This window comes from Hyalella azteca, unplaced genomic scaffold, assembly GCF_000764305.2.
Source record: "Hyalella azteca isolate HAZT.00-mixed unplaced genomic scaffold, Hazt_2.0.2 contig5826, whole genome shotgun sequence".
Taxonomy (NCBI): domain Eukaryota; kingdom Metazoa; phylum Arthropoda; class Malacostraca; order Amphipoda; family Hyalellidae; genus Hyalella; species Hyalella azteca.
This window is the reverse complement of record NW_025936006.1, coordinates 680,011-705,729: the sequence shown is the minus strand read 5'-3', so window position 1 is coordinate 705,729 and position 25,719 is coordinate 680,011. Positions and strand designations below refer to the sequence as shown.

Below are 25,719 nucleotides of genomic sequence, written 5' to 3'. Positions count from 1 at the left end.
CCTGGGCGCCTGCACTATCCAACACAAACACACAGAAACTCCAAACACTACAAGACAAATCACTCAGGATAATCACAGGCTGCACACAAAGCACCCCCATAGAACACCTTCATGCAGAAACAAAAATACTTCCCATAAAAGCACACCTCGACATGAGAGGAACACAATTCATAGCAACAGCCATAAACAACACAGAACACCCATGCCACTACCTATGCGACCACCCACTTACACACAGACAAATAGTGCAAACCCCACACAGATACTACACCAACATACTAGATACAGTACCCCAACCCCAAGGCAACAGCAGGACAAAAAAATACTTACGCACAATTATGACACTTAGAACGCAGGAGCGGGCAGGCAACAACAAAGTCTTTAGGCACCCACCACCTGACATAAGCAGCACAGAAACACAGCTCTTTAGACTGGAGAGTACACTAGCCAGGCTGCGCTGCGGCCACCACCCTTCACTACAAACATACGCAAACAGAATTGGCCAAGCAAACACAGATACCTGCCTATCCTGCCAGAATGCCCCCCACATAATCACTCACATTCTCCTGGAATGTCCGCTCTGGCAGGACCTCAGACAACACCACCACATAACCTCGACCCTACAGCTCTGGAGCGACCCCCCGTCGGTGGTGTCGTACTTGCACAAGGGGGGTCTCTTATAAAAATGAGACTGGGGAACCACAACAACAACAACAACTTGCTGCTCATCAGTAGAAACCATGTACTATATTCTGGTCAGATTTATAAATTTTTTGTAGTTTTGATTGCCTCATAATAACTAAGAAGCATTTCTGATTGTGCTTGAATGTTTTAACTTGGTTTATCTTACAAACTAGATTGTTCTTTTGCAGGCTGGCAACCTAAGTGCTGTGGCAGATTACTGTGGCATTGATAGTAGTACCGGTAGATCATTCATAAACTTGCCTCTTGAATCATTATTGTGAAGTCAGTGTTGAAAATCTCTGCTTGTAATAAAATTTTTCATATTCCTATAATTTTTGGACTTATATATATACATACATAGAAATAATAATAATACTAAAGTTTATGCAATTTAGAAGAATTGATTCTATCATTGAATTGATGATGTACAATTTTAAAATCTAGTTTAATAATATCAAGCTAAGAGAAACTTATAGAAGTTGATATTTACTCTTTAGATTATTGAAGTTGAAGTTTGAAGAGCTTCATTTCATGTGATGCCTGTTGATAGCATTGATCTTCTGAGCCTCAATGGTAGCAATTTTTACTCAATACTGAGTAAATACTGAGCATGTTCATTTTACTGAGCAATTTACGGTAGCATGTTCATCAGCCTTCTTATTTAAACTACTAATGATAATGTTTTTTAGGAATGCTTATAATTCTGTTCTGATACATTCTTAATCTTTGCAGTACATAAAGACCAGCCTTGTGCTAATCATTGTCTAAATAATAATAATTTGATTTTAACACCGGAATCATGGCATTGATAGACATAAAATATGGTGTTCGCATTTGTTTAGACTTTCTTCTCCTCCTAATTGGTAAGTAAAACATGAATTGTTAGCAGCATTGTGAGCAAATACATTACCACATCTGTGTGTGTGAGTGAAAATTTTGTATGTTTGCAACTTTACATATAACATCTACTTAACAGCTTTTTCTTTAAATTATTTATATTCTCATGTTCTATAATATTAATAGCTTTTTTAAATATTCAATCTAAATTTTGTGAATGTGTTTCAATATTTCAGTTAGATACCATTACAGTTTCTGCATCGGGTTACTGAGAGGCACCACAATCTTAATTTTCATGTGTACTGATTGATCTTTGGTGTTAAAGGATTTTTTTTGGTATTTCACTAATTATTACTTTCTTTACTGATTATTATAGCGTATAGAATTATGGAAGGAAATCATTTCACAGTTGTAATAGTAATTACAGACTAGAGCCCAAGTTGCGGGTTTCCTGGGTCATCATATTTTATGCTGCAATTAATAATTGGTCAGATCTGGCATGGGGACTCTGGAGGTTGTCTCCTAATTTTGATAGAATTACCAAATCTGTTGCTGGTTAGTCAGTATGCATAAGTGACTCAATTTAGAATTTGTATTTAAGATCAGTCCTTTGAATTTTATTGTGGTTGGGCAGGCTTGATGTCAGAATTTAGATTAATTTATTTTTGTTGCTAAAAGTGCATATACTTTTCCTATTAAACATCTTGGTGATTTACTTGTGGTTTCCTTATTTAAGGTCCTTGATATTTTACTGAGGTGTTGAAATAATTCCTTCAATACCCATATAATTTGTATGTGGGCTTCATCTGTGTTGAACTTTGTGCAATTTTCTGTAATATATATCAGCATGAGTTCTCACTTCTGCATGGGCAGGCTTAGATAATATGATGAACATTCCACACTGTAACTGGAGGATGATCTTCTGAAAATTTATAAATGACTCCATCTCTAATTAGCTAACAATCATTTTCTTATCTATGCATCAAATGGATATTAATTATCATACTAAGAATCCAGCTCTGAATATACTCAACTACATTGGGGGAGCTCTGAATATACTACTCCAGCTCTGAATAATATATCCAGCTCTGAATATACTACTACATACATTACATACATTACAATATCTAACATTTCTCACTCGCCATCATTATTATTAACATTCAGCAATTAGTGACTTGCATTGTTCTTTGTATTTGATCTCTGGCGAGCTTGGTTTAGGACAAGAAAGTTCTAAGTATTTCCTCATTAGAATTGGTGTCCCGGGGCTTGTAATTGGAAGCCTCCTTAATAAAACTTTGTCATAGAAATTGTATGGTAATTGATGAGTGAGCTGAACTAAACTGTGCAGTCGTTGTGTTGAGTTTAGATTGTTTTAAGATGTTAAGGCCTTCAGTTTCAGCTGAGTTTCAATAAATCAGCTTCATCAGTTGATTTATTTTTTCTTATATGGAAGGGGTTACATATTTTTCTAATTGAAGGTGGGGGATAACAAACGATATGACAAATGACAATATCATGTAATTTTGATTCTCATTTGAATTTTTGAAATTCCCCTTGTGAATTTGTTCTGAATATGAGAGTAAGGTTCACATGAGGGTCGTGTGCCCGTCACTTGGTTGTAAGGCCAAGCCAGCATTTCTGCCAAGTAATCTGACATGCGCTGTTTGCCGTGTGCAATAGATTTGTGTGCAATGCTCACGTGATGAAGCCTTTAGAATTTACGTTAGGTCCCCCTGACTGTGCGTGATGTCCTACAGTGGGTCTTGTTCTTCTTGTGGGGAAGAAAACGTGGGTACCTTCGCAGCGTGGCTTCTTTTGTGACGACACAAGCATTCGGTACCCCTTTGTGGACCACGAAACTGTGGGTGATACCTCACTGTTAGGTGTGGGTGTGCTATTGCCCATTGCGACGGTAAGTTGAGTGTTGACACGTACTTATGGGTCATCTCCTGCTGGCACTGATTATAGGAAAGTTTTGAATTGTTACCTTGAGCCCGAACTTGTCTAACACTAACGGTACTTTCCAGTAGCTCTACATTGCTTGCCTTATTACCCTGCAGCAATTTAACTCTACTACAAAACTTCTTAGCAAAAAATGTCTGGGGTGTGGCGAACAAATGTGGAAGTTGAAAAAAAATTATTTGCTACCGCTTATTTGTTTCATTTCAACTCGAATTACTTCTACTTCTGTCAATTGTCAGTATTTTCCTAACATTTGAACGTTGCTTCCACATTTGAACGTCTTTGCTCCGTGCGGGAGCGCGTTGTGGTGGGATTTTCATGACTATTTGACGTCACTTCAAATCTGGAGCCCTAATGCCTAGTCGGTAGCTTCCTTGTGGGTAGTCCGTTTTGTCGTAATCTGTTTTATTCAATATTATTACATGATGAACCTCATTAATTTTTTCTTGAATGTCAAGTTTTTGGTGCGCGTAGTTTGGTTCGCAGTTGACGCTGTTTTTTTTTTTTTGTGTGTATCCGGTCTCCTTGCGTATGATGTTAACACGTCTGATTACGTCAGTACTTCCCTTATCTAGAGCCAGGTGACTCAATACTTCCGACGACCGCTGCTCCGCATTCATGATGCAGTTTCATTCTATGAACATTATTTTGTACCCGTCTTACGTTTTGGGAACACCTTGATCTCACTGTTCCTGGTCGTCCAAAAACTATCAATTTGTCTTTGGTAATCACACAAGAATACTGTTTGAATTATTTACGTAGGTGAGTTTTGATACTTAATTTATAACATTTGAGAAGCAGGTTAGACGTGAAGCACGATCTGTAACCGATGTTGTTACTTTAGTGATTTCCTTTTGGTCGACGTGGAAAGGCAAAAACGTTCAATTTGTCAAGTTCACCTGCACTATTATTGACCTATTTCCTGGAATATTCGCAGTATTGATTATATTATCTAGATAACTCTCTATGAGACTTGTTTACTTATATTGATTTGACGAGCGCACAGCGCTAAGTGTACACGTGTTAGAGTCCAGGCGTCACAGACTCACAGGCGAGTGATGAGCACACTTCGCTATCTAAAGTAGCTGTATGAGAAGATGATTATGAAAGTTCCTTACTTAGTTACAAGTTGGTTATAGTCATTGGTTTATAGGGTGGCTTCCCCTGCCTTCATGGCTTCGTTTCTGTATAGGTGCTTGTTAGCATATATCTATATATGTCTCATTGCATTGGTACCGGTACATTAATTGTGAGAAATGGTACTGGTTAATTCTATGGCTGTGACGTGTGATGTGGTTCATTTTGTGTGCAATTGACTACTAACAACTAACCTTAACATGACATCTGTTTCAGAGTTATTCCCACTCGTTGATGTGTCCCGAACTAAGGTGTATTCAACCCTCGTAATCTTAAGGCAAACTTGACGCTTACTTCATGTGTGCACGCGGCAGACACAATTGGCTGTGAATCAATCACTTGTTTATGCTCATACTTGACTTAAAGTGCTGCTTGAACTAATCCTAAATAAACCGAAAGATTCTTGTAGCCACCTTCGTATACAAAACATACTTTCATTTGTTAGCAAAAAAAGTATTTGCTAATTGGTTTGAAATGTGCTTGCAAAAGAATATTATTCAATTGAAATGCCTTGATTGCACGTGTAAAATGTCAATTATGTATTAGATGTAAATGCGTGAATACTGCCATTGAGTGTGTCGCTTGTGACGCCTGCCTCGTGACGATGCCCTCAGTTATCCGCTTCTTGTCCAGCTCTATCGGCATGCGTTTCTATCTTTACAGTGGCAGTGCCCATCCTTATCTTTTATCTGTTGGGGAAGCCGTTTGAGCGAGGGTTTTACTGCAGCGACGACTCCATACGTTACCCTTACAAAGACTCAACTGTGACCACCCTTGCGCTCTATCTGGTGGGCACGCTGCTGCCTCTCTTCTTCGTGAGTATAATGCAACCCTCTGCCTCCGCGTCCCGGTGCCAGTATCTCGCCGTACTTGTGATCCTGGTTATCTTGGTGTCAGTCTCATATTTAATTGCTGATTCTCAAGTTTTCTCTTTGTTCTCTTTGACCGAGTGAAGATGTTAGATTCTTTGAAAGTTGTACCATCTAAAGATGTCTATTTGTTTTATTTAGATTTAATTTTTTTTTTGTTCTCTGTGTTTGGCTTCCGTTGATCAAAGAGTGTACCTCTCCAGGCTATCAAAAAATTTCTACAATGAACGTAATTTTAATATAATTTTATTTGTGCAATCGAGTTTGTATAAACTGGGTTGCTTGAGCTCTCTATCGGCGATTTGAGATATACTTAAACGTACTTCAATTTTGACTGACTTTTTTGGTTTTGAATAAAAATTTTCTTGGAATGAGTGTGCAAATTTCTGAGCAAGATGCTTTTGGATGCGATTAACTTGTTAAGATTTTCCTTATGCCTTCAGTTACACCCCTTGGTTGTTTCGATCTGCATTCCTGAATTCGTATCAGCAATGCGTTTTAATGACAGTGCTATCTTCTTCAAGGCCATTGACTGTTTCTGATGTTGCTCCACAAGCCATGCCGGTCCGGCGTTCGTGTAGAGGCATTTCAGCGCCGAGCTTCCCTTGTTCTCAAGTTCCTGTGTAGACAACTTAGTCTGCTTCGCAATGGCGTCCTTGTATGGCCACATGAAGGCTTGCTTGTCCGAGCTGCATGTATCTTACCCAGCAGCTCACTCAGCGTAAACGTAACACTCGCCATTCAAAAGCTGTCTGTTTTCGAAAGCTCCGTGCATCAGCTCGTATGTCTCAATTAAGCAGTTGCTCGGCCAAGCACCAGTTTCAAGAGTGATAGCAGTCAAGGGAGGCCGACGCTGATGTGACGGCTATTTTCTATAGGGTGCTTGCCTGACTCGCTAGCCGGAATGACGTCACTGACGGTCAGTCATTAATATCCTCTATGGTGCCGGTGCAAAGATGGAAATTGATAGCATGCAACGGGTTAAAACCACTGGTAATTTTCACATGCAAACTTTGCTTGCGAGTGTTGCGCTGGCGATTTCATAAATTGTAAGCAATTGCCTGATATAAGTGATTTTAGATTTTTTTTTTAATTCTATGATCGATTCAGTCTTGCAAAACAATCTCTTATAAAGACGTTTGTAATTTCTATGCCTGGCCGAGTTTTTTTAAGATCTGCGATGTATTGGAAGCATCTCTTTGACCGCATATCTTTGGGCAACATGCGAGGCCTCAGTTAGTCACCTCTGGTATGCAGCTCTCGCGTCACTGTCCAGCTTCGTTGCCATTAGGAATTTTCTATTATCAAGCGTTTGCATCTAAGTAGCAAAGTGCATCTATGACGGCAAGGTAATAAAAATAATATTTATTGTGACGTGTAATAGAAAACTTAATAATATCCACGGATGCTAAAGTCCTAGCAGAGTCTGGAACGGCACTTGCATTGATTATGAATGCAAGAGGCTGGCGCGACAATAGGTTCATAAGTTAGCATTCTTCCTCCCCACCGGCAAACTTGGCCACACAAATGTTGGCTGTGTTCGGGCCACACACTCGTATGGTTGCTGTGTGAGTGAATAAAGCGGGAGCAGGAATGTGTGACGGGATTGCGTAATTTAGTGGCAGTCTCTCTCTTTGTGCTTCCAGCCTTTTGTTCTATTGGTACTACAGATACCTGTGATAAGATCAGATACAATACCTGTGTGAAGCTAATCTGAAAATGAATCCTATTTTCACTTCTAATTCTTTGTAAATCCGGTCTTCATCTATTTTTAGTGATTGTATTTTTTCTAGTTTGGTAACTTGTCATTATATACATGCTGCAGCAGATTGGTACTTCAGTTCTGTAACTTGTACCGTCCTTATATTAACTCTAGTCGATATTTTACGAAGCTGGGAACCGAAAAGAGAAGCCTCGTCTTTAAAGCTAGCGAAACCTTGGTATTAGCGGCAGACTGCGTGAACCTCGTGTAAGGGGGAAGATAGGTTATCGCTGCGTGGTGCGCTCTCCTCTACGCGACTGCGTCACTCACGTTTATCACGTGTTGGAGTACACGTGATAAAATCCCTTGGGTTTTACCCGTTTGCTCACTTATTGAGGGAAAGTTATTGGTCAATGCCTCTGGCTGAGCACGTTCGCGGCCACTCACGCTAGTTTTTTGCTCTGACCAACGCTAGTTGGTTGCCCTGACCAACGCTAGTTTGTTGTTCTGACCAACGCTAGTTTGTTGCTCTGACCAACACTAGTTTGTTGTTCTTTCTACCATACGCGCGCCATCATTTCCACCTACAGCCTTGCTCGCACTGAATGTAGACTAGCAAACCCGGACACGATTCACAAGACAGCGTATGTACAAGTCCCTCGTGCATGGAGTAGCTGTAGGTGTTCTCAGCTCCGTGGGGGTTATTCTATGTAAATAACGTCACCAGAGCGACGTGTCTAATCATCTTGAGATGTCCAATATATCTTGTTCCAGCTTGTGTCGTTCTTAACTGCATGGTGTTCTGTAAAGTTCGGAACTTGACGTCATGGAATGATCCCTCGCTTGCTTCTGAGGATAAATTCACTTATTTTGTAAATTAATCCATTAATTTATCACTCACGCTTGGTACCATGATTATATCTTCAATAACAGCTCTCGACTATTCCATTTCTTATGTCTATAAACCGTCTCTAGAAAACCCGAGGACCAAATGTCTCACTGCAATGAAGTAAAATTTTCCTATCCTATTTCCGAATGAGAGTTAAACTTGCTTACCTCTAATTCCCTTCAATAACCACTAGCGTTTTGGGATAAAGGTTGCCTTACTACGTTACAATGTTGTATTTTTGTTACCCTGAGAAATGATTCTGAAATTAACTTTGTTTATTATTTGAATTTTTTAGCAAGCAGCCTTGCGATTCTGTAACCAACACAGCATAAGAAGTGACGCATTTAGCCTGCCATTAAATGTGATGTCAGCTCATATAATAATGCGGATTTTCGTTAGGATGCTACGTAGTGAAGTAATTTCTGCTAGGAAACATGATTTAATTGTGATTAAATGTATGTGAAGTTGTACATTTTATTACTGTAACTTTTGATGTTTTTCGCTCAACGATTTGGTTTCACGTTCATGAAATTATAAACTGAAAAAATGGATTTGACCTAGTCAATGTTTCTCGTTCACCAAGTTTTCAATTATTTTATTTGTTGATCTATTTGTTACCATCTATTTGTGACCAAAAATATACTAAATGTATAATTTGATTCACTTGTGTAGACAGTGCATTTTTTCTGCAGAGTTGTAATGCTTTTCAATTGATTTCTAGTGCCACAGGAAATAATGTTTCAAGTTCTCAATGGAATTATTTATGACGGACCAGATACTGGGTCTGGAGTGGCAGCGATGCCGCTCCTCAGAAGTCGGCAAGCGCGTGCATGTATGCGGGCGGCCGCTGCACAGCTACTTCTGGAGTCTGTACAACAACGTGGGCTGCTTCTTGTTTGGCTGTGCCGTATCTCAGCTACTCACCGACGTCGCTAAATACTCCATCGGCAGACTCAGACCGCACTTCCTCTCTATCTGCAATCCTGATTGGAGTACGGTACGTCTTCACGTCCAGAACACTTTCTGTTATAGTACATTAAGACAGGCATCATGATACAGTTTGTAGAAGACCTCACCTTATGTTAATAAACATCACATCTCCTTTGTAATCAAGTGCACAATTGTAAGATCGTCATGCAAACCTGCACGTTTTGCTTTTTTAAAGAGGGAAACTGAGGTATTTGAAACGTTAACTAATTAACACGTTTTTCTTAGCTTAGCTTCGCGTTTGTTTGTTTGTTTGTTTGTTTGTTTGTTTGTTTGTTTGTTTGTTTGTTTGTTGTTAACATTGACAACAAAAATTAGCCCACTTCTGATTGTTCTAGAGATCTGAAATTCGGCATGCAGTAAAAAACCACGTTTTTCTTGTGGACTAAAAAGTAGAAAATAAATTATGGTTCGCCCTAAAAAAACGTGGGTCGGGCTGTACATTCACCGTCAAATTTCCAAAATTTAAGTGTTGTGTGCTTTTCGCTTTAACCATAAATCTGCCCGACACACGTTTTTTTAGGGCGAACCATAATTTATTTTCTACTTTTTAGTCCACAAGAAAAACGTGGTTTTTTTAAAAAGTTTTTTTTTTAAGTATTTTATTTTACCTTTCATTTCGTTTCTGGATATTACCATGAACTATGAAACTTTATGCTTATTGGGAGAATAGTGAGCGTCGGGAAACTGGAAGGAAAGAATTTTAGGAAATATTGCAATTTGATTATTATATTGATATATATGAATTTAACTTAGAAGATGCAAAAAAAAAAATTTTTTGTATTTTGAAACCAGAGTCACATGAGAGTTGCTTGTTAAATTGATTTTGAACGGGTCTTGCTTTATTTAGTACTCATTAATTTGATTCGGTATGACAGGATTCTAAGATTGCAGGGATTAATAGTCCTAGGCATCGCTGGACTAAACTGCTATTTATATAAGTTAAGGCTTTGTAGTCAACGTACATAAAGTGTTCGTTGTGGCTTTTCTGGCTTTGAAAGACTAGAATACCGCTTGTTGATTGATATATATACATGACGCCATCGACCGCGTCGTGCGTGTGAACTGAATCACGCATCGCGTGCTCGTGACACAGCAAAATATTTATATCTTCGAGAAAGACAAGTCGTCATTTCAACATTGTCATTTCAACATTCAGAGGACAAGCGTTCAAACAGCTCAGGTAACAATTTCCGCCGTACAATCGTCCCGTCGTGGTTTTCGTTTGTTTACTTCTAGAACGAAGATAATTTACACAAATCTTTGCATGGGAAACGCGTATCAAATTATCGATTCGTCCCACATCGGGAATTCGCACATTATATGACTCATCGTTCGATATTATCATTACCAATTCAACGAAGCCAAGCACCCGATGTTTCTTGGCACAATTGAGTATGCATTTCTAACCTCATGCGTTGTTTAGTCTTGCTTCATTAAAATGATTGCCGTGTTCAGATCACGTGTGTGGACCCAGTGAGCGGCGGTTACAATTACGTCTTGCCGGACTGCAGCCCCAAGGACGAAGACCGGCTGAAGGAGGCTAGACTGTCCTTCCCTTCAGGCCACGCTTCCTTCTCAGCCTTCACCATGATCTATCTCGTGGTATGTCACTATAGCCACCATGATCTACCTCGTGGTATGTCACTATAGTCGCCATGATCTACCTCGTGGTATGTCACTATAGTCGCCATGATCTACCTCGTGGTATGTCACTATAGTCGCCATGATCTACCTCGTGGTATGTCACTATAGCCGCCATGATCTACCTCGTGGTATGTCACTATAGCCGCCAACTATTACCAGACTAACTGTAATTGTATACATTGTAGAAGTAATTACTTAATATATATTTTCTTGACATCCATTTTTCTTGCCTCGGTTAGAGGAAAATATTCACACGCTTCGTTGTTTCAGTTGTACCTGCAAGCACGCATGAGGCTGCGCGTGCGTCTCGTACGGCCGTTCGTGCAGTTCGCGTGTCTGCTGATGGCGTTCTACACGTCGCTGTCGCGCGTGTCCGACTACAAGCACCACTGGTCCGACGTGCTGTTCGGCGCCCTCCTCGGCACCGTCGTCGCCGTCCTAGTGGTCAGAATTTCATTTGTTCGCATTTTTTCTGTACCTCTCGGTGTTATAAGAAGGTCTTTTTGTGATATTTTCAACGCAAGGCTTACTGTTAAACATTTCACATGTGTACAAAACTGTACATGTTCAATGTTCATATCTTACTAGTACTATCCTCTTGTATCTCCTACGTGCTTTTATAACTTTCAACATCTACTTGTCTGACTCACAATTTTTATTTCATTAGATGAAATTGAATTGCTGCTTTCACCTCTTATTTACTTATAACGCAGGATATATTGCTATGTGTTTTAGCTGAAATTTACAAAGAAAGCACTAAACCAAGGCTTATCTGTCTGAAAGTTTTCGCTATGTTTTAAATGGTTCAGATATTTATGTACTTCAAAATTACTGTCAGTAGGTCTCAGTTGTACTTCTTAAACGCCGCCTATTCTGAAATTTCTAATGACGCGCTTGTGCTGCACCCTTTTGTATCGATTCTTCTTAACTTATTGTTTGCGTGACGTGTCATAAAAGCATAACGGTTCTTCGATTTCTCGATCCAACTTCGAATGCAGTTGTAAAAGAGTTGGTGAAATCTGGAGGAAACTTCCACTTTCTTCCTAACATCACATAATGATATATTTAATGCTAGACTTTTCACGAAACTGCTTCCTCTTTCCACGTCACACGTTCTGACTGGATAAGTGTTGACGCGCATACGGTAGAATTCCTGCCCTGATTTGTTGATAAGGTCATCGGGTCTGCCTCCATGGGTGTGTCGCGCTGTGGGTTTCATTGCTAGATCAACAGGTGTTGATGTCCGTCCATGTTGATGGCTTCATGAAGATACATTTTGTCGACTTTACTTAGATATCATTCTCAATTAATGATTCATTTCACTTGTATTTGACTTGTATCATTAATTGGTTTTATCTTTGTTTGGCTCGCGAGTTAGAGAACCCAAAGCACCAGAAGTGTTGCAAGCTTTGAGCTCCTGGTCACGTTCCTGTTGCTCTATTTCATTGGATTGATAGGACTTTTTGTTTCATTTTAAGGCAGCCGCTCTATAATATAGTTCCTCGAATAAAGTGGCTGGCAAACTATGATGGTGGAAACGAAGTTATCCAATGAAGTTGTATGCTTTCTCCATGAAAACATCACAAGAGTGAGTTTAAAACTGTCTCGAAAAATTCATTGTCGTATAGCGTTCTCCTCGCGGTGAGCTTTGCTCTCTGTTATGCAAGGCGCTTATGAATGTTTATGAAACTATTTATAATCGACGTATCATCAGTCCAAATTTTCGATCATCCTACTGGGCAGCTGTTTGCTCATTGCTTTCCTAATTCTTATGAAGAGTTGACGCGTTTACCGCTGTGCATGGATTGTTAGGTGTCATTAATTGTATAGATTTTAGCAAAAGAAAAAACTTACTGCTTAATTATTTCGAAACCCTTCATCTAGTATTGTATCTGTTTTTTATAGTTACAGTTTTATTTTAGAAAATTCACTATTCCTTCACCTACGGAGGATGAGGCGTGCATGGCATCTAGTTTATTGCATCACACTGCTACGTGATTAATGAAGCATATCATAATTTCACTCGTATACGGTAATTATGCAGGTAAAATTATCCAAATCTTTAAAGCGTTATAGATCGTAGTATGGTCATCAAACTCACCTTAATACTATTGTAGCCCGAGTCAGAATTCATAACTTCATTGCGTGTGCGATTGAAATGGTTTTATTCTGTCCACCGTCAGTGGTGGTGGCTAGGCTCGCAGTTACGCAGTAGAGGAGACCTCACCAGCGGTCGTTCCCTGCACTGGGTGCCTCTAGAGGAGCTCTCGCCCGGGGCCTCTCGTAGCTACAGGCCTCAGAATAACTTCCAACATGAGTCAAATCTTGAGGCTTCGGGAGTTGCGAGTGCATCTGCTCCTCAGACCTCTGAACATTTAACGATAGACGAGCGCCTCACGGCACACCGACAGCAACACCTGCATAAAATATTACACAGGGAGAAGTATGCGAATACTCAACCACCTTGCCAGTATGAGCCTGCAGCTCCCTACGTACGTTCAGCCCCTGTGGTCAACATTCTTAATGATCGGCATGACAGCCGGGAACCGACCAACATCTCTGATGCTTCTTTGTCTTCGCATGTATCGGCCTCTGACTGGAACGTCGTGCGCTCTAACAACGCCAGTTTTTACGACAACGTGCCCGTTTGTGTCAGTCCTGTAGAAAGTTTTGTCGGTACTGCTGCTGGATGCCAAATACATGGCGACGGTACTACCGATTCAGGCACGCGTTCAAAGAACGCAGACTCCGCGTCTGCGCCTCTCGGGCGACCTATTAATAATACAGCGCCCGTCAGAGTAGTGTTCAAGGAAACGAGCACTGCCGAACGAGCAAGAACTGTGATTGTATCTCCAACTGACCAAGTCCATTCTTCAAGCAGGGATACCGGTATTCAAACCAGAGGACCAGTTTTCATCTAACGATGGTAGGTCGGTCCTAGTTTCGTTCTGCGATTGCATCCGAATCCGAGGTATTTTGCGTCATTATCGTATTTCAATAGTGCTAACGATCTAATCAAGAATGTACATTACATGCGGCATTTATTTTTAGTCTTATATTGTATTGTAGTTACTGTTGTATTTATTTTGTATTGTTAGCTCGTTCTTTTCTTGCTTTATTGAGCCACTTTGCGTGCTCGTGCTCGCCGGGGTCCTCTCATTGTGCTCTTCGTGGAGGCCCAGAATTCGGTATTCTTCGGAATTATTAATTTTGCGTTCATTTTTATGAAGACCTTTTGACTTGCGAGTTACGTCTGCCGCCTGGATGCTTGTTTACATTGCAGATGAGTGCACGTGCGTCGAGTCTTCTTGACCGTGACGGCCTGTCAAGAATTCCAGCTTAACCATTTTGCTAATGGTTGGGGTTTTTAAGAAGCACGCGTAACTAACTTACCAAGCATGTTATAAGTAGCATGTTAATGTACACAGTATATGTATAATATATAGTTCGCTCCTATCACTGCTTGCTAACTATCCGCATGCAGCGCTTGTAGCCTTACCTGCATGAATCTGTTAACTACCATCTTGTTTACAGTGTCTCCTTGATACGTTAACTACCATCATGTCTACAGTGTCTCCCTTGATACGTTAACTACCATCATGTTTACAGTGTCTCTTGAATATGTTAACTACCATCATGTCTACAGTGTCTCCTTGATATGTTAACTACCATCATGTCTACAGTGTCTCTTGAATATGTTAACTACCATCATGTCTACAGTGTCTCCTTGATATGTTAACTACCATCATGTTTACAGTGTCTCCTTGATATGTTAACTACCATCATGTCTACAGTGTCTCCTTGGTATATTAACTACCATCATGTCTACAGTGTCTCCTTGATATGTTAACTACCATCATGTCTACAGTGTCTCCTTGATATATTAACTACCATCATGTCTACAGTGTCTCCTGAATATGTTAACTACCATCATGTTTACAGTGTCTCCTTGATATGTTAACTACAATCATGTATCCCTAATATGTTTACGTGATGTTTACAGGGCGTGTTCGTGACCCAACTGTTCGACGCGAGGTCCGAATGTACAGACGACAGCTTGGGTGATCACCGCTACAACACCAACACGTCGGCCGTGTCTGAGATGCAGCGCCGCCACCCGCGCATCGAGACGTGCTAAGACACTCTTTTAGTCTCAGCTTACAGCGCGCCAATTATGCTTGGGGACGATGCCAATTCAGTGACTAACTGGAGAGAACAGTGTTTACTTGAGCTTACATTTGTTATGTACGATGGATAAACTTTAGTTATGAATCATTTCTTGGCTCATTGCAGTCGAGTTCCCGCCTTCTGTTCAGGTCGTTATTTGTTCAGAGTATAATTTTGATAGAGTCGAAATTGAAACAGAAGCAGTATTTTAATCGACGTGCTCAGTTCTAATGAGCGATATCAGCTCGAATGATTCCTTCGATAAACTTGTCTTTATCTATTGAAGCGACCTACGTTCATCACGAACTAGACGATAAAATGTTCACACAAAATTCAATGCAACTTTTATATGCATGAATATGGAGCTTCCTAGAATGTTGACCGTCACTTCAGTCTTGGTTAAATTTTCGAACTATGTTTGACATAATATTATATGCGCTACAAACTAGGATTCGAACGTCACATTAGTGCCTAATGTAAGGTTTGATTTGTTGTATTTACCCTTTCAAAGCCTACGGCTCGGAAAAGCTGAGAGGTTTTGCTGATGCAATGACCACTAAAAAGAATGAATTGAATTTTTACAGTGTGATTGAGTTTTAGAGGTCGCTAATTTCAAAAGTTTCTATTTGATTGCTCAGGTGACGCTATTCTTGTTCACATGCGTGAGATAAAACTAAGTCTGTTAGCTTGTCCTTGTTGAATCATCTACTTTTTCGTCTTCCTTGAGGTGATTGTCATCTTGCATGTTAATTTAATTTTTCCACTTACAGATAAGAGTTCAGTATTCATAAAATTTGATTTAAAAATGGTTAAATATATGCACCAATTAGGCGTAATGAATCTCATTTTCGGTAATATCGAGGACCCCTATTAATTTTAATTTCACCAATCAAAGCATTTAGAAGACCAGCAAGAGTGAAGAATCACAAATGTAAGAGCATGTGACTCTTATTCTCAAAGTTGTTCGTTGTTGCGTGCGAATAACTTTACCACACGTGTGTTTCCATGTTTTCTATTTGTTGATGAATCACAGATATTAGTTTAAGTAATTCGTTGTTATATCAGTTTTATTATAGATAGAACTATGAGCTCTGAATAGTTGAACGATGTGAATGCTGTTGCAGCATTGGGTTTAGTAGACTTGTTCTCTTATAAAATCTAACGCATGTGCCAGAATGTATGATTAATTCCGCCCTAGGGTTAATTCCTCAGTTACCGAACGAAATGCTCCAGGCATGCCGTTCATTACAAATAGATCCTTATTCGTCTTCCTAGACGATGCTTGGTAATGAATCGCTGTCCATCATTAGGATGTATGTTAGCCTTAAGCTTCTGCTCTTGAAGGTTTAGCGCTCATTCATTAAAATGACGGGTAATTGGTTGACGAAAGGATGGCACTATAATTTAATGAATATTCACGAAAAGTAACGATTTGGTGAAGTAAATTTCTTAAATTACAAAACAAAATTCCTTATTATTCGAAAGCTTCTTGCACTGCCGAACAAAATAGGAAACAGAGAAAGGTATGAAGATAATAATAGCTTATAGGAAGAAAGATCAATGTTTTATATTCTCTTTCACATTGAACATTTAGAATAAATCGATTCTCGATTAAAACATCTTAGTGGTGTGAGAGTCTGAGACTTCCTGCAGGCCGGTTATCTCCCACGATTGTCCACATTTCTTGCTAAATTTATTAGGTCTAGTGGAGGATTACAGTAACTTGTTGTTTACCGTAAAATATCTAAATCAAACGAATGAAAAGGTACAGATTGTTAGGACTTTTACACTTATCCCTGCATAACCTATCATAGAATAAACTCATCTTTTTTGCTGTTCCTAAAAACTTAAATTGGCATGCCCATTGAAACATAGTCAAATAATGCACGTCCAGGTAATCATATAAACTTACTACTGTCTCGTCAACATATTACAAATTTTTTCATGTCCGCACTTAACTATTCGTTGTAAAATAGAACATTCGTTATAATTACAAAATAATAAGCTTTATGACTGGTAGGCCATAGTTTCGCTGTTCCTTCTTGCGCTCAAATTCTTCTATCACTTCAATAGAAGAGCTGCCATCAAGTGTTGGTAGCAAATGTTGATTAGCGTGGTAAGAGAATGAACATATTCGACGTTAGTAGAGATTAGTTGCGCAGAGCTTAACTAATCTCGACGTTGGTAGAGATTAGCTGCGCAGAGCTCAACTAATCTCTACGTTGGTTTTAGTTGCGCAGAGCTCAACTAATCTCTAAGTTGGTAGAGATTAGTTGCAAAGAGCTGAACTAATCTCTACGTTGGTAGAAATTAGCTGCACAGCTGAACTAATCTCTACGTTGGTAGAGATTAGCTGCACAGAGCTGAACTAATCTCTACGTTGGTAGAAATTAGCTGCACGGAGCTCATTTGAAGCCATAAACGTCCTCGTCATAAATGCTGCTCTCGTTGCTGTCGTCGTCGTCGTCGCCCCTGGCGGCGCGGTCGAGTTTCCTCCAGTCCAGCATGCCTCTGATGTCGTCAGGCACAGACACGTCCATGTAGGTCTGCTTCTTCCTCTTGCCGCTGCCGCTGGCGAGGTCTTGGGATTGTAATGATACATGAGCCTCATGGGAAGATAATCTATATAAGCATCATAGTAAGATAATCTTCTAGATGAGCGTTATGGCACGGTAATGATATACGAGCGTTATGGCGCGGTAATGGTACATGAGCGTTATGGCACGGTAATGATACATGAGCGTTATGGAAAGATATGGATGTCTTGAGAAGTATTGGTTTATAAGCGACTCAGGAAGTTAAGGATATTTGAGTGTGTTGGAAATAATTTTCTGAAACTAGAATAATTTAATGACGCAGGGGCCCACCCAAGAGCGGCAACATGAAATTCCATATATGGTCTTCAAAGATGCTTCATTGAATATTGAAGAAGGTTATGATTTACTTAACTGAGAGACTCACTTAAGCTTTCCTCCATCATTGAAGACAGATCGGCATCCCTGAAACACAGTAGCAGAAATTAACCTGGTAAATAATAAAGAAATGGGAGTGTATAATTCAATATAAGCCGAATATTATTCATTTAAAAAGTACTTTCTAAGACCACACTTCTAAAAGAGGCCGGTGTGTCTGATATTACAAATGTACAATGAATTTCTTATTTTATTTTCACATATTAAAAAAATTTCTAAATGTTTCCTTTTTTGCTGTCAATTGATTCATGCATTGTCCCCGACTTTATGCCAGTGTGCAAAATTTCAGATCGATTGGACATGTGCAAGTCTGTTAAATGTAAGATTTGTCGCAGACAGACAAACAAATAACAAGAAGTGAAGTTAAGTGTGGTAAAAAAATTAGAGAATGTCATAAACTGTCCTCACTAGTATCCTCCACTTTAGGCACTCATTTTGAGAAAAATTATGAGCAACACGTGAACATTTTCATTTCAAAATAGGAGCTACATCAATTTTAATTAATGCTAAATTTTGCATATTGAATTCAATTCTTTATAGTATAGTGACATAATGACGAAATAATTTTTTGTTTAAAACCACCATGGTTTTCATAGTATCAAGAATTGCTGGGTGGTTAGTGTAGCTTCATTCAGGTAGGTCATAAATTGAAGTAAACACAAAGAACACTTATTCCAGAGGGTACTTTAATTATTTTCAAATAACGGGTGCGAGAGTGCTTGATCAAAAAGCAAGTACGATATGAGGACATGCATACCAGCACCGGCTGCGGGAGTTCATCACTTCATCATCAGACTCAGCATCATCAGAGCTCTCTTCATCAGGGTAGTCATTGCCATAGAAGTTCTCAGCATTCGAGTCCTCAGATTCGTTACCATCTTCATCATCCTCATCATTGTCCGGCATGTACACGGGAGCATTTGCAGCTCTGGACGGGTGTGTGATTGTAAACAATGAAATACAGGACTCGGCTAGTATTGGATTACCAATTATTAAATTCAGCTTACATAAGAGTACAAATAATTAAGATGCATATGTAGAATGATGCAAAGAAATGAGTATAGTAATGCAAGGGTATGGAGCCCTAGATTTAATGCTTTTGAAGGTACTTCGAAGCAACAATGCAAATTAAGTGATAAGGCCTAAAAAATATTCAAAAAACTTACTGATAGATGTCAAAGTCTTCAGCAGCAAATCCTTGTGGCACTTGAGTGAGAAATATGTCGTACACAAAGGAGTTTTCTAGAGGTACCCCATTCATGCATATCATATCCTGCAATATGGAATGTTCAACATTGTACAGTACTAACCTGAAAGCATTTCTTTCATCATTGTAAAATGTAGGAGAAACTCAGATATTACTGCCATTTATGGCTGTCACCAAATGAAGAATGATTCATACAATGAAAAGAACAAAGAACTATGCTGGCAGCTATTTAAATCTATAAAATTCCCAACATTGTTAATAGTTTTTTTGGTGCTAACACACCTCTTCAGGTGGTATAATATCCACATCCAGCACTTCGATGTTGAGGCCATCATCACTGCTTGCACAATTTTTTGTTTCATCAGGAGTTGAAGGTAATGATTTTTGATCGTTCCTGCAGTCAGAACTTCCTCCCAAGCCCAGTTTAAATCTGTCTGTGGTAGCTAAGAATTGCCGTGATTCCATATCTAATTCATCAAGGCCCCGACGCTTGTTGACAATCTGTACAATATTGTTAGTAAATCTTTCTAACAAGTGTGAAAGGCCATTCAAGATAATTTACCTACAAATTTTACAAGATAATATTTTTACATATATACACACAAATAGATATCTCCATATGGTATATTGATATAAACAGCTAAATGTTTCCACTATTACCAACAATGTGTATATATGACAGATGAATTTTCAGTACAAAATATTAAAAGAAGGATAAAAAGCAAAAAAATTTGTTTTAGTGATGATTGAAATGTTTTAGAAATATTGCTGTGCATTTATCAAAATAGAGAAAGTTGTATACAACCTGTTTTGCACATTATACACACAAAACTTAGCATACTTGATAGCGTTTAGAAGAAGCAGCTGAATTGACAGTTGTTTTTCTTGGCTTTAATTTATTGGTTTTGTACTTGAAAAGGTCAGAGTAGCTTAGCCCCTTCTGTTCTTGTAGACGTTGTAGCTTTTCTTGTTTACATTTCAAAATGATGTTTTTGATGACAGGAGCAAGATTTTCTTCCTGCACAGTAAAAATTGAATGTTCAGCATCAGAGCCTATAATTTGTGATACAAAATACTCAAATGAGCAAAATCTTAGTAAATTTCAGCAAGATGTAAGCATAGTGAGCTTTCATCAAGGCACATTGGCACTTGTATATAGACGCAGACTAAATAAGACATATGTTGGTGTTCTAAATGAAACAGAATATTTAGGAAATGTTGAATTCTCATTTAGGTACTATATTTCCAAATTTCTAGATTTTTCTTGGAATTCTAACACCACTGCCACCGTATTGTTCATTTGACACCACCACCACATCATATAATTGATAAGGGCATCATACAATCAACACTGCTGCCACCGCATTATGTAATAAATGCTTTGTTTCATCAACAGACTAAAAAAAATACTTTAAAAAACTTTTTTAAAAACCACGTTTTTCTTGTGGACTAAAAAGTTGAAAATAAATTATGGCTCGCCCCAAAAAACGTGGGTCGGGCTGTAAGTTCACCATCAAATTTCCAAAATTCGTGTGTCGTGTGCTTGTCGCTTTAATCATAAATCTGCCCGACCCAGGTTTTTTGGGGCGAGCCATAATTTATTTTCTACTTTTTAGTCCACAAGAAAAAGGTGGTTTTAAAAAGTTTTTTTTTAAGTATTTTATTATCTCCTTTTTAGTCCTACATAATATTCATTTTATTTCAGTTGGCCACGCAAATGCATGAAAGAAAATTCTTTTCAAAGTTCTGTTGAAAATTGTATTCGAGGGGATACATTGGTGCATGTAATTTCATTTCATTTCATGCACCAATTGAATAAATTCCACGCATTTCATTGAATAAATACGCCTGGAAACGTGCAACAAATTATTGATTATTGTATTGTCATTGGGAGCTGAGCTTCCCTGAAAGTTTCAGAGAGCTAGCTAGCGGGAAAGTTGGTGAAATATCAATTGCAAGATTTGATCATCACAGACGGACACGAAAGCAAGCTAAGAAAAACGTGGTAACATCATTGTGTGCTTTAATGACTCTTAGTTGGAGAAAAATGTTTTTGTTGCTACTTCTGTGGTAAAATTACTAAATTAGCGATTTGGCTTGATATCTGTGCACAGCTTGGCAAATGAACTAGTAGCTCAAAAATTGCTTTCCAGAGCCTAGTAAAGTGATTCGTGAGTCAAAAAAATTTACTTGCAGCTCAAAAATAGCAGAATGTATGGCTTCAAAAACTCATTCATGGCTTGGAGAATATCATGGTATAGTATATTCAGCATTAAAGGATAGGCCTGTTGCCAGAAATGTTTCCACACTACATGTTTTCACACAAGATGTTTCCACACTACAATTCACAAGTTGCTTCTGTCTGATTTTCCAGAAAAGAGCCTAGGGTTTTTTCATTACTGAATTCATTAATTAATTATCAATAAGCCAACCCAAATTGCAAACCTCATCTCCATGTTTAAAAATCATTAAATACCTTTCAAAGAATTGCACTCTCTTCAAAGTCATTTCCTAAGTGAGACAAAATATGAAAATACAAAATTACTCTACTACATACTTGGGATCAAGTTTATTTTATATATTTTTCAATGGCTTCCTAAGATGTCAAAATCCTATAAAATGTCAATTTCCTTTTGACAATTGTGTTGTAAAGATATACCTAGAATTATTAAGAAAACAAAGCATTGATTGTATAAATGTCTGCAGTTTTTATTCTGGGAAACGTGAATCAGGCATTTTTATCCTTCTACATGATTTTTCAGTTTTGATATATTACTTTGTAATAGCATTCAAGATTTGGCAAAGAATAAATATCAAATAATGTTCAGAGACACAAGCATGGAAAATATCTACCTTTTGCTTTTGAGCAATTAAAATATCAGGCAAAAGTTTTCTCAAATGCCTAGAATGAGTATTCTTTTATGGGTGCTTTTCAAATTGTTAGTACAAATAGGCAGTTGTTCTAATTTATTTTTGGATAAATTGGGAAAAAGTTTTTGGAATCCCTATTTTCAACTCAGGCTTTTAAGCCAGGACTAGAACTTTCTCAAACCCACTATTTTCAGCTTATTTAAAATATTGGGCAGATGTTTCCTAAATTTGTGGCAAAAAAAATTCATGGGTGATTTTAGAAATTTGCAGATAAAAAAAGAATTTTTTTCTTATTTTTTCTTTGTTGAAGATACAGCAATCCCTTGATTAACGCGGTTAATAAATCCCTGAGTTTTACCGTGTTAAGCAAAACCGCGCTAATCAAACTTAAGAATATATGGGAATAATTATAATGAATCCTCAAAAATAGCAAAGGAAAGGAAAATTATGTAGTTTGATTTGATAAAAGTGAGCAGTAGATATGGCAGCTATCTTGACCAGTTGAAGGCTAACGAGTAACTAGCCCTTTACGCACTGAATTAGGTTTCAAAAGTGAAAAAACAATCTGAATTACTTTTCAGATCACGCGCAGTCTTTGTGTTGTACTGGCAGTAGCGGCACGCCTACTCCATCGAACGTCGTTCAAATGAGTTCACAACATGTGACGCTACCGTCACACTTGCGGCTAGACTCCAAACATGTAATTACTCTCGGTAGAAGCTTTTATTTTCTGTATGACGAATTCATCACACCAGGGCTTAAAGGGCTAGAGCACCGGCATGGCGCTCTTACCGGCGAACGTTGCCGAACTCGACCATTCGAGTTATGAACGAGACAAGGCGCGGTTAAACCGACTCTGTAGTCAGCACGAGTGCCTACGGAACGGGACCTTATTTAAAGAATTATTGGCTGAAATTCATAAAGTAACAACATTTGGTGAATTTTTCCAAAAGTCGTAACAAAAGTAACAACATAAGATCTAATAAGCAAAAAGTAACACTTTTGTTACGAACGTAACACCTCTGGCTAGAGGTGGGAAAATGATGCGTTGTTAAAAAAAAAGTCGCGCTAATCAAAACTGGCACCGCGTAGATTAAGGGTAGGTCGCAAATTTTTTTTCCGCGTTAATCAAAACCGCGGTATTCAAAACCGTGCTAATCAAGGGATTGCTGTAGTAGGAAAAGGATATAGAAGCAAGTGAAATTGCCAGATTCACATATATTCTTATTCAATTCAAGTGGCTTCTGCCTTCTGCTCATTTTCCACTTTATATTTTCAGGACTGCAAGATTACTGTCTGGGCTCTCTGGGGTGAAATATATCTATTATTTGAGGCTTTGAGCCACAACTACAGCTTATCTGCAATTTTAGGAGCTGCAAAATTCCTGTTACATGAATTATATCCTATCTACTTAAATATTGTTAAATATATGTAAACTGCACACTGTTACATGAACTATATCCTATCTACTCAAATATTGTTAAATATATGTAGACTGCACAATCAGGCTGCAAGATTCAAAATTCATCAAAAAATTGTCACTTCTGAGCTGCAAAATATTATTCTTAAGTTGGGTAAATGCACCATATTCCAACACTGTGGGTAATTCTGACACCTCTCAACTTTTTCCTTTATATTAAGCTTTGTCTTAGTTCCACGCATGCATAGATGGTTGAAATAGTGACATCATACTATTGCGCACAATATTTCCGCAAAACACTAGGTCTGGCGGGAAAATGTTAAGATCCGCAGAGCAAAACTCCACATCAGCCAGTGAGAACATCGAAACATGTGTGAAAGTTGATAGTTGACCTTGCTTTAGCAGCTTTACTAAATAGTGATAAACTGTTTGTGTAGAAAGAGTATTATGGTTTGAGACTTAAGTCTGTGAATATATTAGGAATCCTTTAAATATACTTGTATTTGCTAATTCTAAGTGTTAAATAAATTAATAGATGATTAATTCAAGAGATGGTCTTAGGCACATAAAAACTAATTCCAACACAGGGTGTTGGAATTAGTTTTTGTTGTATTCCGAGCTGCGTTGTATTTTGACATAGCTTACACAGGATGTCAGAAATACGAATTTTTATTTTGAAGCGCTGTTGGAATTAGTCTCACAATATGCCAAATTTAGTCACACACAGACTGCCACAGTGTCAGAATTCAGCAATTTTCTAGATTTGAATTCTAAAGGCTTTTAAATAAATATGGCAACAGTTTGTGACGTTATATCATTGCTGGCGCATAGTGTGGTGTTTTGAGAGTGACATAAAGCAATCAGAACTCAATTTGCACATAGTCACATAGACGGTGCTCTATTTATAGCCATTCATTTCTTGCTACGTCCTACAGGTGTCAGAATATGGTGTGTTTACACTAGAAAAATTCCAATCTAGATTCTTGTTAGATTAATTATATACCCTCTATCTAATTAATAACAAAAATACACTATCAGGCTGTAAAATTTACAACAATTAAAACTTGTCACTTTAGCCATTTAGGGCCATAAAATTTCTGTAATAATAAGGGAAATTCCAATCCAGCAGAGCTTTTTCATGCTCACATGCTATCATAATGACAAACCAGAGATTTTTTAGAATCAGTTCATTTTCAACTTCCTCATTTACCTAAGATTTGAACCAATTTCCTATGTATGTCATAAGGCTGGTATCCAGGATACTTTACTGGTCTACTTATAGGACTCAAAAATGAACTTGAGGGCAAGTCTAAAAAACTCTCTGCTTTGCCACTATGCATGCTATTGATGCTAATGTGTTGGAAAGAATCAAAGATCTCTGAACATCTGATGATCTGATCAATGATCATTATAGGGTGAATTAAGACATTTGTGGTATATTCAAGAATCAAGATCATAAAATCTTTCCCTACTTTTTTGCACCAGGGCTCAGTGTCACAGGTTAGGTATACTTACTTTAGATTTCAATGTTGTTACCAAAGGCAGAGTAAATGGAGTTTCCAATTTACTTCTCTTACAATTCACATTAATTTCATCTAAAGGCTCTGATTCCAAGGGCCTTTTAACGCAGATAATCTTGTAATCCATTGCATGCAGTATTAGATACAATGCCTACAAACACAATGAACCAAAAAGTCAATGATACTATTATTGATAGGGCCTACTTGCTCCGGAGTCCGGGTCTCCGACGAACACGAAACAAAATAACAAATGCGAGAACGAACATCAGCAACGCCAGAATTTGAGGACGGTTGCACCACGCAATTCCGTTGGTGCGGAAAACATACCAACAAGACTCTATCACTTTCAAAAAATGCAATGCTAGGAGTAGTAGTATGGGAAATTTCTAGCACTTTGGATCAGTTTCGTCAATTTCACGCCCAAGATACAATATTCGGTTTCGCAGGGTCTGGTTTCTTCGCTGACCTGCTCGCTATGGATCACCTGGCCCGAAGAGGCGGCGCCTACCGCCGCCTCGTCCGCCCTCTCGTTGCCTCGCACCCCCATGTGTCCGGGCACCCAGCAGTTGCTCACCGATCTTCGGCCCCCACCAGGCACACCAGCCCAAGCCAGGATTTCCTTGACGATGGGGTGTTTGCTGTTCTAAACTCTTAGAACCTGCACTACCATTTTAGAATCTATAAATACGGTGAAATCGTTTCCGGGTAATTCATCTATAAGACTATAAGGTTAAGGGTACAGTTGACACCGAGAAGCTCAGCGGTGTAGATTGATGAGCTTGAACCGAGTCGTCTTGACACCGTTGCTGTGTCGGCCGTAGCTGCACATCCCATTGCGCCGTTCG

General features: G+C 38.6%; 2 protein-coding genes across 6 annotated transcripts; one reads left to right on the top strand and one right to left on the bottom strand.

Annotated features, from left to right (window-relative positions):
• Window positions 1-1,395: 1,395 nt before the first annotated feature.
• LOC108676313 (phospholipid phosphatase 1) lies at window positions 1,396-16,501 on the top strand. 3 transcript variants are annotated; one of them, XM_018164373.2, is made up of 7 exons: window positions 1,396-1,547; window positions 5,287-5,438; window positions 8,859-9,080; window positions 10,529-10,675; window positions 10,988-11,161; window positions 12,901-13,643; window positions 14,721-14,784. In XM_018164373.2, exons 1-6 carry the CDS (start codon window positions 1,484-1,486, stop codon window positions 13,636-13,638), a joined length of 1,497 nt encoding a protein of 498 aa, XP_018019862.1. In that variant the 5' UTR covers window positions 1,396-1,483; the 3' UTR covers window positions 13,639-13,643; window positions 14,721-14,784. The 3 variants fall into 3 exon arrangements, with proteins under 3 accessions (XP_018019862.1, XP_018019861.1, XP_047736607.1); XM_018164372.2 differs by lacking the exon at window positions 5,287-5,438 and adding an exon at window positions 3,282-3,436; XM_047880651.1 differs by lacking the exons at window positions 5,287-5,438; window positions 12,901-13,643 and adding an exon at window positions 3,282-3,436 and having other exon boundaries at window positions 14,721-16,501.
• Window positions 16,275-25,172, bottom strand: LOC108676314 (probable RNA polymerase II nuclear localization protein SLC7A6OS). 3 transcript variants are annotated; one of them, XM_018164376.2, is made up of 8 exons: window positions 24,870-25,171; window positions 19,905-20,081; window positions 19,346-19,564; window positions 19,023-19,129; window positions 18,614-18,784; window positions 17,846-17,883; window positions 17,258-17,465; window positions 16,275-17,177 (listed from the first exon to the last, which is right to left on the bottom strand). In XM_018164376.2, the coding sequence occupies exons 1-7, from the start codon at window positions 24,999-25,001 to the stop codon at window positions 17,290-17,292; spliced, it is 1,020 nt and encodes a 339-aa protein (XP_018019865.1). In that variant the 5' UTR covers window positions 25,002-25,171; the 3' UTR covers window positions 16,275-17,177; window positions 17,258-17,289. The 3 variants fall into 3 exon arrangements, with proteins under 3 accessions (XP_018019865.1, XP_018019863.1, XP_047736608.1); XM_018164374.2 differs by having other exon boundaries at window positions 16,275-17,465; XM_047880652.1 differs by lacking the exon at window positions 16,275-17,177 and having other exon boundaries at window positions 17,440-17,465; window positions 18,606-18,784; window positions 24,870-25,172.
• Window positions 25,173-25,719: the final 547 nt, after the last annotated feature.

Bases quoted from the DNA above. Each gene is read 5' to 3' on its own strand.
- LOC108676314 (XM_018164374.2), bottom strand. From the start codon at position 25,001: ATGGATTACAAGATTATCTGCGTTAAAAGGCCCTTGGAATCAGAGCCT. The intron at 19,130-19,345 runs GTGTGTTAGCAC...TCCATATTGCAG, and splicing joins ATATTATACCACCTGAAGAG to GATATGATATGCATGAATGG. The intron at 17,884-18,613 runs GTATGCATGTCC...ACTGTGTTTCAG, and splicing joins AACTCCCGCAGCCGGTGCTG to GGATGCCGATCTGTCTTCAA.
- LOC108676313 (XM_018164372.2), top strand. From the start codon at position 1,484: ATGGCATTGATAGACATAAAATATGGTGTTCGCATTTGTTTAGACTTT. The intron at 9,081-10,528 runs GTACGTCTTCAC...TGCCGTGTTCAG, and splicing joins GCAATCCTGATTGGAGTACG to ATCACGTGTGTGGACCCAGT. The intron at 11,162-12,900 runs GTCAGAATTTCA...GTCCACCGTCAG, and splicing joins CCGTCGTCGCCGTCCTAGTG to TGGTGGTGGCTAGGCTCGCA.